This window comes from Thalassophryne amazonica, chromosome 14, assembly GCF_902500255.1.
Source record: "Thalassophryne amazonica chromosome 14, fThaAma1.1, whole genome shotgun sequence".
Classification (NCBI taxonomy): Eukaryota; Metazoa; Chordata; class Actinopteri; order Batrachoidiformes; family Batrachoididae; genus Thalassophryne; species Thalassophryne amazonica.
In genome coordinates, this window is record NC_047116.1 from 12,112,791 (window position 1) to 12,127,416 (window position 14,626).

Genomic DNA, 14,626 nt, shown 5'->3' on the forward strand with positions numbered 1-14,626 from the left:
CAAAATGAGCAAATATTTGCACAAAAACAAAAACGTCTATCAGTTTGAACATTAAATATCTTGTCTTTTTGGCATATTCAATTGAATATAGGTTGAAGAGGATTTGAAAATCATTGTATTCTGTTTTATTTATATTTCACACAACGTCCCAAAGTCATTGGAATTGGGGTTGTGTATATATTGTATCCAATGTCAGTGTTCATTGTGCTCATAGTGTTTTTCATTGTTTTGTTAAAATTAGTCAGTGGGGAGATTGACACTTTCAGAGCTCAATATGAATTTTTCCTAGTTTCCATTAAACACAGCATGAAGTTTGAACCATGCACATGTGCTTCCTCCATGCAAGATTTCAAACACCATTTCCCATGGAATTCACCCATTAAAAAGAGACCAAAAAAGGCCGCCTTTCCCAGCAATAACATTTGTTGTAATTTTGTAAATAGAGGTTCTTTATAATATCTACCAGAAGACTCAGCCACTTAAAGAAAAGGAATTTATTACACAAGCTGTTATAATGTACAATGTTTGCTTTGGCCTTGGTCCCCATTGCAGCAGTGACCCCACAATGGGGACCAAGAACAGTGAACAGTGTCTCTCAAATCCCACCGATGAAAGAGGCGGGGGTGGAGCCCATCCCATGCAACAGAGAGGTACCAACTGGTGGGAGTGGGGTGGTGGAGGGAGCTTCGGGCAGCAACTGCAAACAGAAGGAAGTGAGTAAGACAGTGAGCTTTCAAGGGTGAAGCCTGCACCGTATTGGTTCAGTGATGTTAATTACCAGCAGGTGCTCTAAATTAAAATGGACAGATGGACTTAATTAGCTGATTGAGTTAAGGAGCTGAAATATATATATAGTTAGTATATAATAGACGGTGTTTCCACAAGGTTGATGGCCGTGGTTAGGGGTGGCAGCTTCGGACTGGGGGAGAAGGTTTGGGATATCAGGTACCGATAGGGATGTAACAACACACTCAGCTCATAATGCTGTACAGTTCTCCCTATTAAATGTAGTCATATTCAAACCACCAAAGAGGATGTACTGTTATTATGCTGTTTAAAGTGTCAGAAAATCAGCAATGCAACAAAGTTGCACCATTATCACAATATGCGTTCCTGTTTTAATTATTCTGACACAGGTACAAAGTGCATTATGTGGCACAGCCAGTGTGCATGACTGCATGACGATGAGGTGCACTGCTGCAGATGTAAGTCTGACAGTTTTTTTCTGGGGTGATAATAATCCAAATAGGAGTCAGTCTGGAGCTGCACTTTCACAGGCCTTTTCAGCAGGTGGTATGGGGCATACCAGCCACTTATCAATCCAATTGTCATCGTCACATTTGTGTTTCTTGATTCTTTCATTTGTCCAAAAGCAATGAATAAGTTGGTAAGCATTGACAGCAGCAACAGTGCTGCTAACCACTAAGACCCGTGTCCAAGCCACAGCTGTCCCGTAGACATCAATAACCAACCACAGATCCCTCTGCGAGCCTTCCCGGTCATACTCTTGCAAAATTGCATAAATTTCTGTAGACGTGTAAAAATGAAACAGAATTGCCAGGTGATGTATGACTGGGAATGCAGTGCATTCTGGGTTGATTTTTTTTCCCGATATGTGATCGGGAGAATTTGTGCTTGTGAGTTCACAATGATTTTCTTGTGATTATTTTAAAAAGAATGAACTGCAGACAAATTATGATGAAAAAAATATTTATTCCTATAAGCTGTACAAAAGAAAAAGTGCTTCTTAAAAGTGCAACTGAAATTAGATTTTATCTGAAGTAACAAAATTAAAAGGTGGATTTTTCAAAGAAATCCCACATCACTCACACTCATCTTCAACCGCTTAGTCCAGTCAAGGGTGAAACTCATTCACACCTGCACACACACCTACGGACAATTTAAAGTTTCCAATCCACCTAATCCCACATCAAAATAACTAAATAATAATATGCTGACACAGCACTGACATGAAAAAAAGGTATTTCCATTACAGTTGTGTGATTTTATTACTTTATTCTTAAATACAGTAATGATACATTCTTACGTTTTGGTGGCTATAGTTGCATGATATAATAATAAAGTTTCATGTGGTTTATATCGCAGACACTCGATGTGTTGCCTGCCCGTTACTCTGCAAATATCGATGCGATAATATAGCTCAGTCCAGACTCTCTGTAACATATCCGGTGTGATTGAGAGGTACACAGAAATTGTGCGGGTGAGAATAGAAAGTTTTTGAGTTAATATAACTGTGGTCACTATATTTATCAACATATTCCTATAAGTTTTAATATTTTAGCTACTTGAAATCAAGAAGTGCTTTTGTGCTCACCCTGTAGTTAAAACTAATTTTTTTTACAGTTTTTACAGAATTTTTTACAAAAATCACACACTTCTCAAATTAGTGTATTTTCTCAACAATGAAAGAGTAGAAATTGCATAAAACCAGAGATTGACTTCAGAAGTTGAATTAGAAAAAGACAAAAGTTAGCTAAAATCCCCCAAAACCCCTGAATTGTACTGGTGCAAATCCAAGATATGACACCTGATAAATGTAATCGGTATTTGAGTTTAAATTCTTATCCTTATGGGGTTTTAAATTTTTTTTTGCAAACACTGACACTTTTTTCAGTCAGGGTTGAGATTATACTGATTTGACATAATGGAAGCTAATGTTCCCTCTGCACGCCCACATTCTCACGTACTGACTGTGCCATTACTTTGAGAAAGCCTTGTTCTTTTTCATATTTTACAAAGTGATGCTATTTGAGACCAGCTTGTATAAATGCTTCAATTACATTCCCCTCTCAGCCACACTCAAGAACAGATAATTGCACAAATTTACTGCCCACATATTCACTCAAGCTTGTTTGTTGTAATTAGGATGGCACTGCCAAGGTAGACTTTTAAAGAGTGAAACTCGAACAAAGAAAGTTTGCAGATTCTAACAAATCCTCACAGTTACAATTAATCTGCCCAGCGATCACATCCTGGCCGTGAGGAAAATGTCCTTTCTGCAAATGGGAAAGTAATTGCAGTCTTTGCCACCTACTCCCACATAATAGCACTCATAGCCTGTAATTTTGTTTTCACTCTTCCTCATGTCTCTTTCTGCATATGTTAAGTGTAGTAATTACACTCAAAATTGCTTCTGACTACATGAGGTTTATAGGAGGGGTATTTTTCTTGCAGAGACCATGTAAGAAAACAACTGTGACAGTTACACGCGTCTGATCTCACACTCAGATTTTCTATTTTTTAATTCGGAGAAAAAAATTCACCACATTTCATATTTTTAAGATGTCACTTTTAGCATTTGCGATGGTGAATTACAAGCATTTTAGTGCAAACATTTTGGAAGTGGCTATTTCATCCTGTTATTATGTTACCATTTGTACATTGGCTTGTTAGTGGGATAACATAAAGGTTGGTGAAAGGATTAAGCCTGCAAAAAAGTATGCACAAAAATCATACATTCCTACAGAGAAACTGGTATTTATAAAGGAACAATATGTTATTGAAATGTTCACGTCTTGTGCAAACCTCAGATCAGACTCAACAGTGAAAGAAAAAGGTGAGACACAGGATCTAATAATAAGACATGGTGCTATTTCAGTCTGCGAGCCAATTTCCTTGAGTGTGTATGATTTGATCAGGTGTAGATGCCGATTATGTCAAACAAGGCCTGATTGAAATACTTGATTTTAATAACGATACAGTTAAATTGGTCTTGCTTTGTAAATTTGTTAACTTTGTTCTGAATGCTGTAGAGTTTCTGTTTGTGTATTTAAGGTACAAACATACTTCAGTTCACTGTTGACCATAATAGTAAAATCATTACAAGAATGTCTTTGTTCACATATTTGAAAAATGTATCCACCTGGGGGCAGATTAGCACTGAATTCATTCAGACTGACAACAGAATATATTCCTCATCTCATTGAGAATCTCTGTCTGAAGCTCATTTTATTGAGGCACACTAACAGAAATATAGAACCCCAAAACACACATTTTAATGTTGTTGTTTTTCAGACGTACGTTCATCTTTGTACTGCCCTTCACAGTGGTGCAGGTATTGCAGTTACTTGCATTTCATTAATTTTTGACCATCTGCAAAAAGAGTGCTTGAAATAAATGCAGCATTTGCATGTGGCCATGTAATGTAACTACAAGTGTGTCTGTATCTTTGAAGCATCACATTAATAATACACACTATTAGGGGCGCAGTGGACCACAAAACTCAGTTTGGATGGGATGATGGTTTCAAGTCACAGCTTGAATTATTTTGTTAGATCAGCAAATGAAAAAAAAAAACCTTTGTGAGTGACCCACCACTCTGTAAAAGTGTGGAAAAGTTTATGTTTTTCTTTTTCCCCAGAGCTCAGTGGACTGACTCCCAGTCACGTAGGCTCCACTCACACAGATTTGGCTCATTGAGCTGGGGAAGAGAAAATGTGCCACACACTCCGTCATCATCTCCTGATATTTCGGGGTGATTCTTTCCGTGCTTGGATCCTGATGTGTGTCGAGCCTGCACCAGGCTGCTTCAAATTTAGAACAAGACTGCAGAGGGTGTCTGTTTTTAACAAGCTCCACTCATGAGAACACACAGCTGCTTTGACTGCAACTCTGCTTCAAGATTTTTGGAAGTATTACTTTGAAAACAAATCACCGTGACAATAAATCTGTATTTCACACTGTTTGTAATCATTGCAATTAAGGATATAGTTGATGTTTGTTTTTTCTTTGATTAATGATAGCACACGTCAGTGTGTTGATTTGTGCTGTAAATTGTATTGTAGATACCTCTTGTTTGATGCATATTTGAACTGGCCTACATATATTTGTGAATGTGTTTTCTCTACTATATTTCCTGTTCTTATGACTCCTGCCATTCATTGACCGCTGCCACAGGACCTCCAGGCCTTTTGGACCACATCCTTTTTGCCTCTCTCTCTCTCTCTCTCTCTCTCTCTCTCTCTCTCTCTCTCTCTCTCTCTCTCTTTCTCTCTCTCTCTCTGTGTCTTTCCGGTTGGTCTCTCCACCCTTCCGTGACCTGGGGATGAACGCACCAATGAGGAGCCTCACAGTGAGTCCCCTGCCCTCCGCCACTCCATCTTCACCACAACACCTCACTCACTCACTCACTCACTCACTCACTCACAGAGTGTGTCGCACATATGCCTTGATGTCAGACGTGGTGGGCATTCCTGTCTCTATGAGCGTATTGTAGATGTTGGTAGTGTACTGTACACCATATAAGCCATGATGTTGACTAACTGTTGTGTGTTATTTACAGGGTATGCCTGATCGCATGTTATGTGCAGTGCTGGAGCAATTTCAGCTTTACTTTTCCCTTTGGTATGTGCGCTTTGTCTCCATTCAGAGTGTCATTTCTTCTTGTGTTCTTATGTTGAAGCGCCCTGTACACTTTTTCTTTTTTTTTTCTTTCGTATGCACACGTGCACAAACACACCTCCAAACATGGACATGTGCAATTTAACACCAAGTCACACTTGCACACACTGTGCAGTAGGTTGTACACCCATAATCTACTGGCACCTTGGTGTTCAATATGATGAAGATCAAACTTGATCTTTTCACATGGTAAGTTACTGGAGCAGTTCCAGTGCCAATACACTTGTCCTGTGTTCCATGTGTGCTATGTTGTGTATCACAGTGGCCATTCAACAATGCAGTGTGTTTAGTTTTAGCATACAGTACACAGTCAGGTATATAAGTATTAAGGCATTGACAGTTTTTGAAACATTGCATCTGTTCACCACCACAGTGGACTTGAAATAAAACTACTAAGATGTACTCATAGTGTACGCTTTCATTTTTAATTCAAGGGGTTTAACAAAAAATATCACATTAACAATTTAATTACTGCTATTTTTATACAAAGTCCCTCCATTTTCAGAGGTCAAGAAGTGCTGTATTTATTCTAAGTAACAGCAACGTACAAGTCATACCTTTTCTTGTATGTGAAACTCACTTTTAACACAGTCTTCCCTAGGGAATGACTTTAACAATGGACAAGAACTCAGTGCAGCACATGTCCACATCACAGACTGTACTGTTACTTAACATCACAACTTCAAAATTCCAAAAATAAGCCTGTATTAAGCTTCAAGCATGTCTGTCCCAGCAGTAAAATTAGAAATACAAATAGTGTGATACTGTATGCAAATCTGCCTGAAGTAGCCAGTTCTCAAAATCTGAGTGGCTGTGCAAGAATGAGATGAGTGAGGGAAGCCACCTAAACAACCATGACAACTGTAAAGAAGTTATAGACGTCAGTGGCTGCAATTAGAGAAACCTTGCATAGTGCAACTTTTGTCTGTTGCTCCACACTACAGTTTTTCTAATCACTGCCATAGAAGGTCATCGAATGAATGTCGTAGTGGCTTCCCTCACTTGTATCCTTCTTGCACAGCCACACAGTTTTTGAGAACTGCCTACTCCAGACAGATTTACCATACATACAGTTTGTATTACTTCATAAGTGATGTAAATGAAGCCCAAGACATATTCAGGTAAGGATTGGGAACATGTGCTGGCATCACACTAGCACAGTATGGAACTGTCTTCGGTCCTGGATGGAAACTACCCAGGGAGACAAGAGATCCACCCACACCTCTCGATAAACATATTCATTGACTTGAAAGTGGTCATGTCTAACCCCTGACTTGATAAAACAAAAATTGGCTGTAAAAATGATCATTTCTATTCATAATAATAATCATATTTAGTTTGTCTAATTATGTATGGTCTTTTAAAATGGATGGACTGTGTATAAAAATTCCTAAATTCCTAAATGGTAATGCAATATTTATGTTAAAACCATTGAATTAGCGCTAAAAATCCACACTGCAAGAAAACCCTGTTTGATTTCAACTCTACTGTGTATGGAGGTAAAATTACAAAAAATTATATTGCTGTCCAAATACTTGTGTACCTGACTACACTTCTATTCTATTCTGGCAATTCAGGTCTGGGTAGTTTTATTTTCTAGAATAAAATTCATTTGTAATATAATCAGTGATCTAAACTGATACCAAACAAGGCTACAAAAAGTCATTATTTAATCTATTGATATTAAAGTCCAACTGAAATTAAAATGCACATTTATTTATCGAAGTTGAAATTGTTTACCTCCAACCAATCAAGTCAGTTCACTTTAAAAACTCTGTCACACAGGTTCCTTATGTCTGTGCATTGTCAGTTCTCTCAGCCCTGCTGTGGGACATCAAAGATGATTTTTCTCAACCAATAAAAAAAGTTTGAGAATTACTTGAAAATGATTATAACTCCAAAAGTTGGACTTTAATAATTGCACGATTTTTAACATAAGGGACTATTAAATGTGGCCTTGTCCTTTATGAGCAGGACTTCACCTCTCAGGTGCATTAAAATGTAGAGAACATAGAGACATTAATTTAGACTGCACTTTATATATACCATTGGATTTTCTAAATAGGTGCTGCAGCTTCCCAGACTCAGATGCAGCCAGAGCCTCGGGTTTGCCGTTTAGCTTTGGTCACTGTATGGTCCGCCTCTTTCTCGCCATCAGATCCACTCTCTGTATAGCACAGCAAGCCCCAGCATGCTGAAGAGGAAACAGAGCTCACGGGTCGAGGCCCAGCCCATGACCGACTTTGGGCCAGATGAGACCCTCACCGACAGCGCTGACATCTTCTGGATCAATAAACCAGTAAGTGTTTTATGAAAGGGACAATTGTTCATAAGCGTACCCACCCCCACAAAGCAAAATTCTAGTTTTGAGCCCCATGGCGTTATTTTTCTTTTGAAAATATGCATGTCCCCGTATCTGCACCAAGGATATTTTGGAGGAAACAGTTTTGCACCATTATGAATGAGTAACCTTTTCACTGGGGATACACAAACCAGTGCAACCTGAGAGTCATTCCCAAGGCCAGATAAATGAGGATAGTTGCATCCAGAAATGGCATCCGGACAAAATTTACTTTAAAAACACTTGGTGATAATTTGCACACAGAAATTCTAATTTAACTGACTATATTCTCTTCTTTTTGTTATGTGTTACTTTGATATCATTAGTAAATTCTACTTCAAATCTGTGTTCCATCTAAGAAGAGGTTTTTGATTGTCTCTGTCATCTTGCAACATATTCTTAAACCACTGTACAGTGATCCCTCTCTTCCAATCACCCCAGGAGCTTTAAGCTTCTCACCTAATTTGTTCAAGGAAATTAGGTTGCACACATGGGAATCAAACGACCACCCTTTCAATCAATGGGTAACATGCTCTGCCCACTGAACCACAGTTACCTAAAACCAACCAGGCCTTGAAAAAGATAACTGAGTGTTACTGCCAGACTCAAGTGTAACTCAGATGGAAGAACCAGATATTTATGAGCTGATGAGGTGGAGGTTCAAGTCCTGTTTGTGTACATGAATATCCTTCATCAGTAAAAAGGAGGTGGTAAATGTGATGCCCTGCATCCGGACAGTGTGTTTGAAGAATAAGAAGACATTTTAGGAGAGATGCCACATTTGTTCAGTGCTGCCAATGTAAAGTTAACATCAAAAATCAAAAGTGTGTGTGTGTGTGTGGGCGGGGGGTGTTGGATGATGTGGGGAGAGTGAATCAGGAAGAGCAACGGAGTATTAAGGATGAAGTGAGTACAATGAATAGTGGAAAGGCGGTTGATCCAGATGACAACCAGTGGAGACATGGAGATGGTTCGTAGACATGACAGTCAAGGTTTTCTCCAAGTTGTTTAGTAAAATCCAGGAAAGTGAGAGGATGTCTAAAGAAAAAGTGAACTGTTATTGATTATTAAGACTAAAGACGGTGTGCAGAACTGTGGTGACATATCATTGATCGGTCATTGTATGAATATGGTTAAATAGTGGAAGCTTAGCTGAGAGCAGATTTGAAGATCTGTGAGCAGCAATATGATTTCATGCAGAGAAAGTGCACTACAGATGCGATATTTGCTTAGAGAGTGCTGATGGAGAAGAACAGACGATGGGATAGGCCGATGAGAGAAGAGCTACTGTATGGGTTTGTGTGAGGAAGTCTGGAGCGGTAAAGAAGTATGTACAAGGACAGTGTGACAGTGGTAAGTTGTGCAGTAGGAATGACACATGTTCAAGGTGGAGGTGGGATTGTCTCTGAGCACTATTTTTGTTTGCAATGATCGTGAACAAGTTGACTGATCGCATGATCACACAGGAGTCATTGACTATGTTTGTGAATGATGTTTGGATCAGTAATGAAAGGTCCCATTTAGACTGAAGTAGGTTTTTTCTGAATCTGAATGGAGCTATTCAGATTTAAGACAGATTGCTTTCTCTCATAGGTGGGTTGAGCCAGATTTGAGTGAGATTCACTAAGGTCTGAAAACAAATGTAATTAGAATCCAGCTAGCTCAGGGATCATAACGTCAGACTTCCTCACTGTGTTCGTGCACCCACAGCATCCTCTCCACTGTGGCGATGTTCATTGTGGCTGCAATGGGGAGGGCAGCAAACAGTCTGCCTCTGTGGCACCTGTTGAGTGTGTTCCCTTCCACATGTATCACACACACACACTCTAACGCTCTCACATCCAGATTCAGGAAATTCTTCTGGGATTCTTTGGTGAAACTGCAAAAAATCTGGCTTGGGGAGAATTGACTTTGGACCTGTGTGCAGGCTACGGTGCATCTGGAAAGTATTCACAGCGCTTCACTTTTTCCACATTTTGTTATCTTACAGTCTTATTGCCAAATGGAGTAAATTATTTTTTACCTCGAAACTCTACTCACAACACTCCATAATGACAACATGAAAATTTTTTTTTTTTTGCAAATTTATTAAAAATAAAAAACTAAGAAATCACGTGTACATAAGTATTCACACCCTTTGCTCAATACTTTGTTGATGCACCTTTCTCATCATTTACAGCCTCAAGTCTTTTTGAATATGATGCCACAACCTTGGTGCACCTATCTTTGGGCAGTTTTGTCCATTCGTCTTTGTAGCACCTCTCAAGCTCCATCAGGTTGGATGAGGAGCGTCGATGTACAGCCATTTTCAGATCTCTCCAGAGATGTTGAATCACATTCAGGTCTGGGCTCTGGCTGGACCACACAAGGACATTCACAGAGTTGCCTTCAAACCTGGTACCTGGCATTCACACCAAAGAGTTCAGTCGTTGTCTCATCAGACCAGAGAATTTTGTTTTTCATGATCTGAGAGTCCTTCTGGTGACTTTTGGCAAACTCCAGTTGGGCTGCCATGTGCCTTTTACTAAGGAGTGGCTTCCGTCTGGCCACTCTACCATACAGGCCTGATTGGTGGATTGCTGCAAAGATGATTATCCTTCTGGAAGGTTCTCCTCTATCCACAGAGGAATGTTTGACCTTTGACAGAGTGACCTTTGGGTTCTTGGTTACCTTCCTGATTAAGGCCCTTCTCCCCCGATTGCTCAGTTTAGACGGGCAGCCAGCTCTAGGAAGAGTCCTGGTGGATCAGAACTTCTTCCATTTACAGATAATGGAGGCCACTGTGCTCATTGGGACCTTCAAAGCAGCAGAAATGTTTCTGTACCCTTCCCCAGATTTGTGCCTCCAGACAGTCCTGTCTCTGAGGTCTACAGACAGTTCCTTTGACTTCATGTTTGGTTTGTGCTCTGACATGCACTGTCAACTGTGGGACCTTATATGTAGACAGGTGTGTGTCTTTCCAAATCATTTCAATCAACTGAATTAACCCCAGGTGGACTCCATTTAAACTGTAGAAACATCTCAAGGATGATCAGTGGAAAAAGGATACACCTTAGCTCAGTTTTGAGCGTCATGGCAAAGGCTGTGAATATTTATGTACATGTGATTTCTTTGTTTTGTTTTTTTAGTTTTAATAAATTTGCAAAAATCTCAAACTTTTTTCACATAGGCATTTTGGGGTATTGTGTGTAGAATTTTAAGGGGAAAAATGAATTTCATCCATTTTAGAATAAGGCTGTAAGTTAAAAAAAAATGTGGAAAAAGTGAAGCGCTGTGAATACGCTTTGAATGCACTGTAAGATGGATTTGAAAAACAGGTCTGAATGCTGTCTGACTAAAAGCAATTTGGATTGCCAACCCCAGTCTGAACAGGGTAGAAGATACGCCTGGAGAGGTGGTGGTATGCTCTGTAGAGAAGGGGAATGAAAGTCCATAGGAGTGAGATGGAGTACTTGTGTGTAAATGAGAGCGAGTACAGTGGAATGGTAAATTTGCAAGGAGTAGATGTGGTGAAGGAAGATGACTTGAAATACTTGGGTTCAGTGGTTGAGGTAATACTGAGCCTGGTGAGAGCTGAAGAAGAGAGTGCAGGCAGGGTGGAGTGTGTGGACAAGAAAGGGAAGAGAGATGTAGGATAGGAGGTTATCTGTGGGAGCAAACTTACAGGAAATTAAAAACTTACAGGACATTAGTGAAATCAGCTCTGTGGTATGACTTGGAGTCGTTGGAGCTGACAAGAAGCTGGTGGTGGCAGAGGTGAAAAGCTTGGGAGTGACAGGGATGGACAGGGTTAGGAATGCACAAGGGACACGGCAAGTGGAATGTATTGGAGACAAAATGAGAGAGGCTAGATTGAGGTAATTTGGGCATGTGCAGAGGAGAGATGCAGGAAGAAGAAACCTGAAAATGGGGCTGCCCGGCAGAAAAGGGAGGCCAAAGATGAAGCTTGTGGATGTGCTAAGGGAGGATGTGCAGGTGGCTAGTGTGACAGAAGATGCAGAGGACAGGGTGAGATGGAGATGAGTGACCTCATGTAAGAAAAAGAAGAAAGCCTGAGTGACCCTCTTACTCGAAGTCCTTGGTGATGTTTCATGTCTGTCATTTCAAATTGGTGATTGATGGCCAGTGTTGCTTGTTTTTGCAGTGGGTGCACTCTCTGCTGCGGGCCTGTGCCATCATCAGTGTCATTTCTGTCTGTATGAACACCCCCAAGACATTTGAGCATTACCCCCCACTACAGTATGTCACATTCACCCTGGACACTCTGCTCATGTTTCTCTACACTGCTGAGATGATTGCCAAGATGCACATCAGAGGAATCATTAAGGTAGGTCTTCAAACCCACCTGTTTCACTGGAATGCCAGCACGTGAAGTATGATGTTTGATATTTTTTGTTTTTTTTTAAGAATAGAGCGGATGATTATGTTTCCTCCTGTGTTTTTTTTTATTGTGTGTGTGTTTGATAAGAGGATGCATGAAAAATGAAACTTTATATAAAGGCTTTGGAGTATGGAACTTCATCATTCATTCATTTAAGTACATAAAACCAAACCACTGTGCAAAACTGAAACCATTATTCCATTAATGGCTTTTTTTAACACTACTTTCACACCATCGTTTGATCTCTAAAATGTGCAGGATCCAAAATGGCACCAGCTGTTGTTTTACGGAGCTGTACACTGAGCCAGTTTTATGAAATTCTACCCTGTCAAGTACGAGGTTTGTTAGAAAAGTATCGGACCTTTTTATTTTTTTCAAAAACTATATGGATTTGAATCAAACAGTTTTACCTGTGCCGCCGCACCGCGCCGGCTGTGTCCCGACGCGCGGACCCGTCCGCACGTCTTTCATTAATAAAATCTCCTTTAACAGTGGAATGTCCGGATAAACTGCTGATCCCGACCTCTTCTGAAAGTTCTCTGTTCTCTCACGACATCCTGGGTCAACAAAGGCTTAAATTTGGAAGCTTTCAGCTCGAAACAGGCAGACAGCGGCGGCTCAGGGCGCGTTGCGACGTCCGCTCTGTGGGCAGTCCTTAAAGCGACAGCAACAGTCCATAATCTCTCATCAGCCGTTAAAATTTTCACAGAAAACCAGCTGAATTTCTCGAATGATGTCCACTTCGATGTGCCTCACAGTTTTCGAAAAAAATTTGAACAAGCAAAGCGTCAGTCTCTCAGGAAGTTCTCAAACAAAGAGATTCCGACGGGAGGGGTAGACCACTCCTCACTCAAAGCCAGCCCACAGGCGAATTACGTAACCGACAGGCGTGAAAAAACTCACTCATGTGCACGAGGGTTCAAGGTTGTCTGATGTAATCGCACGTGATTCAAATCCATATAGTTTTTAAAAAAAATAAAAAGGTACGTTAGTTTTATCACAGACCTCGTATACGCATACTGTTCCAAAAGCAGATCAACATAGTTTTCAGCTATAAGGACTGGATGGAATAAATATCTGTAATTGAAATGTCATAAAAAAAATTTAAATGTGTGAAATCTCAAATATGTTCTGATAATGTGTTAATCAGATAACATTAGGCAATCACTAACATTCAGTTAGTGATTTTACTAAATTTGTTAGCGCTATTCATTTGTATAATGAATAGCGCTACACTGCAGTGAGTTCAGCACCAAAGTTCCAGCGCCACTTATTTTGACAGATTGCATGGGTAAAATTGGCATTACTGAATCGTAGTGTGACTCAACCACTCTGCCAGTTTCTGCACACTGTGATACAAACATGTTGCAAAGCCATGAAAATCCCTTCTCTAATGTTGTCAAGTCGAAGTGGTGCAGGAAAGAAACTAGTAAATTGGTGTTATATTTTAACAGCTGTGTGTTCATCTCCATTTCCAAGCTTTTGTCAGGTTTGCTCACAGGGGGTTGTTTTGACCGTTGGGGTTTTTACGTAATTATTGTATGGCCTTGCCTTACAATATAAAGCGCCTTGGGGCAACTGTTTGTTGTGATTTGGCGCTATATAAATAAAATTGATTGATTGATATTTGTTTCTTGCTTTTCTGTCATTTTATTCTGTTTGAGGTTATCTGGTGTCTAGCCCTTACTGATTTCCACTAAATGTCCCACATTTCATGGTCTTATTTTGCTGGTGCCTGCAGATGGCTGTGGGCAAATTACATGCTTTTGTGTGTGTGTGTTGTCACTGTGTAATCAGAAACAGGTCCTTATCTCTAAAGTGTGTTGGAACACTTCTATTTGCAGCCTTATATCCAGGATTACTGGGATTTTCAACCCAGATGCAGGACACAAACACAGCCTTTGCATGTGACGAGTGATTTATTTCAGAGCAGAGGCAGACCATAAAAGCAAAACAGACGTGACAGACTGATGAGCAGACAGACGAGGGCCCACAGACATGATGAACAGCTGTGGTTTGTTGACAGCAGGGAGTGGTAGCAGCATGTGAAACCTGGAACAAAGCTCCAGTCAGGTGGACTGATGGACAGACGCACAGAGATGCAAGCAGGATGTCAAACTAGGACAGGAGTCACTCAAACAATGAACCAGCAATTCAGTTGCGAAAACTGCCGACTGATTTACTGTGTAGATGTTGAGGAAACTGGAAACAGGTGAGTGATTACAGGGTAGAATAGTGCCAGAAGAATGGGTGGAAGAATAGGAGAGGACAGATTTCTTAGGAGGCCAGGACATGGCAGTGCTTTCAGGAGGGTGGCTATGAGGTCGAGGAAGAGCCTAGATGTTTGCAGGGTGACTTGGAAGCTGGAAATGCCATTACATTTCAGACATGCTCGTAAAATGACTATCACAGAATATTTAAACAGAAACATCTCCAAGGAGAGTCCCTGGATAAAAATACTAGTATAATGTTGCCCAAGTGTA

General features: G+C 40.3%; 1 protein-coding gene across 4 annotated transcripts in view; it reads left to right on the forward strand.

The window, feature by feature from the left end:
- The window catches only part of nalcn (sodium leak channel, non-selective), a 241,384-nt gene that overhangs the window by 11,602 nt on the left and 215,156 nt on the right, over window positions 1–14,626 (forward strand). For 2 of the 4 annotated variants that reach the window (XM_034185792.1, XM_034185796.1), the window contains exons 1-4: window positions 4,935–5,092; window positions 5,303–5,364; window positions 7,580–7,720; window positions 11,907–12,089. In XM_034185792.1, coding sequence (XP_034041683.1) covers window positions 5,323–5,364; window positions 7,580–7,720; window positions 11,907–12,089 — 366 coding nt within the window. In that variant the 5' untranslated portion in view covers window positions 4,935–5,092; window positions 5,303–5,322. Of the gene's footprint in view, window positions 1–4,917; window positions 5,093–5,302; window positions 5,365–7,579; window positions 7,721–11,906; window positions 12,090–14,626 lie in introns of those variants that run through there. The other 2 variants (XM_034185793.1, XM_034185794.1) reach the window with 2 other exon arrangements.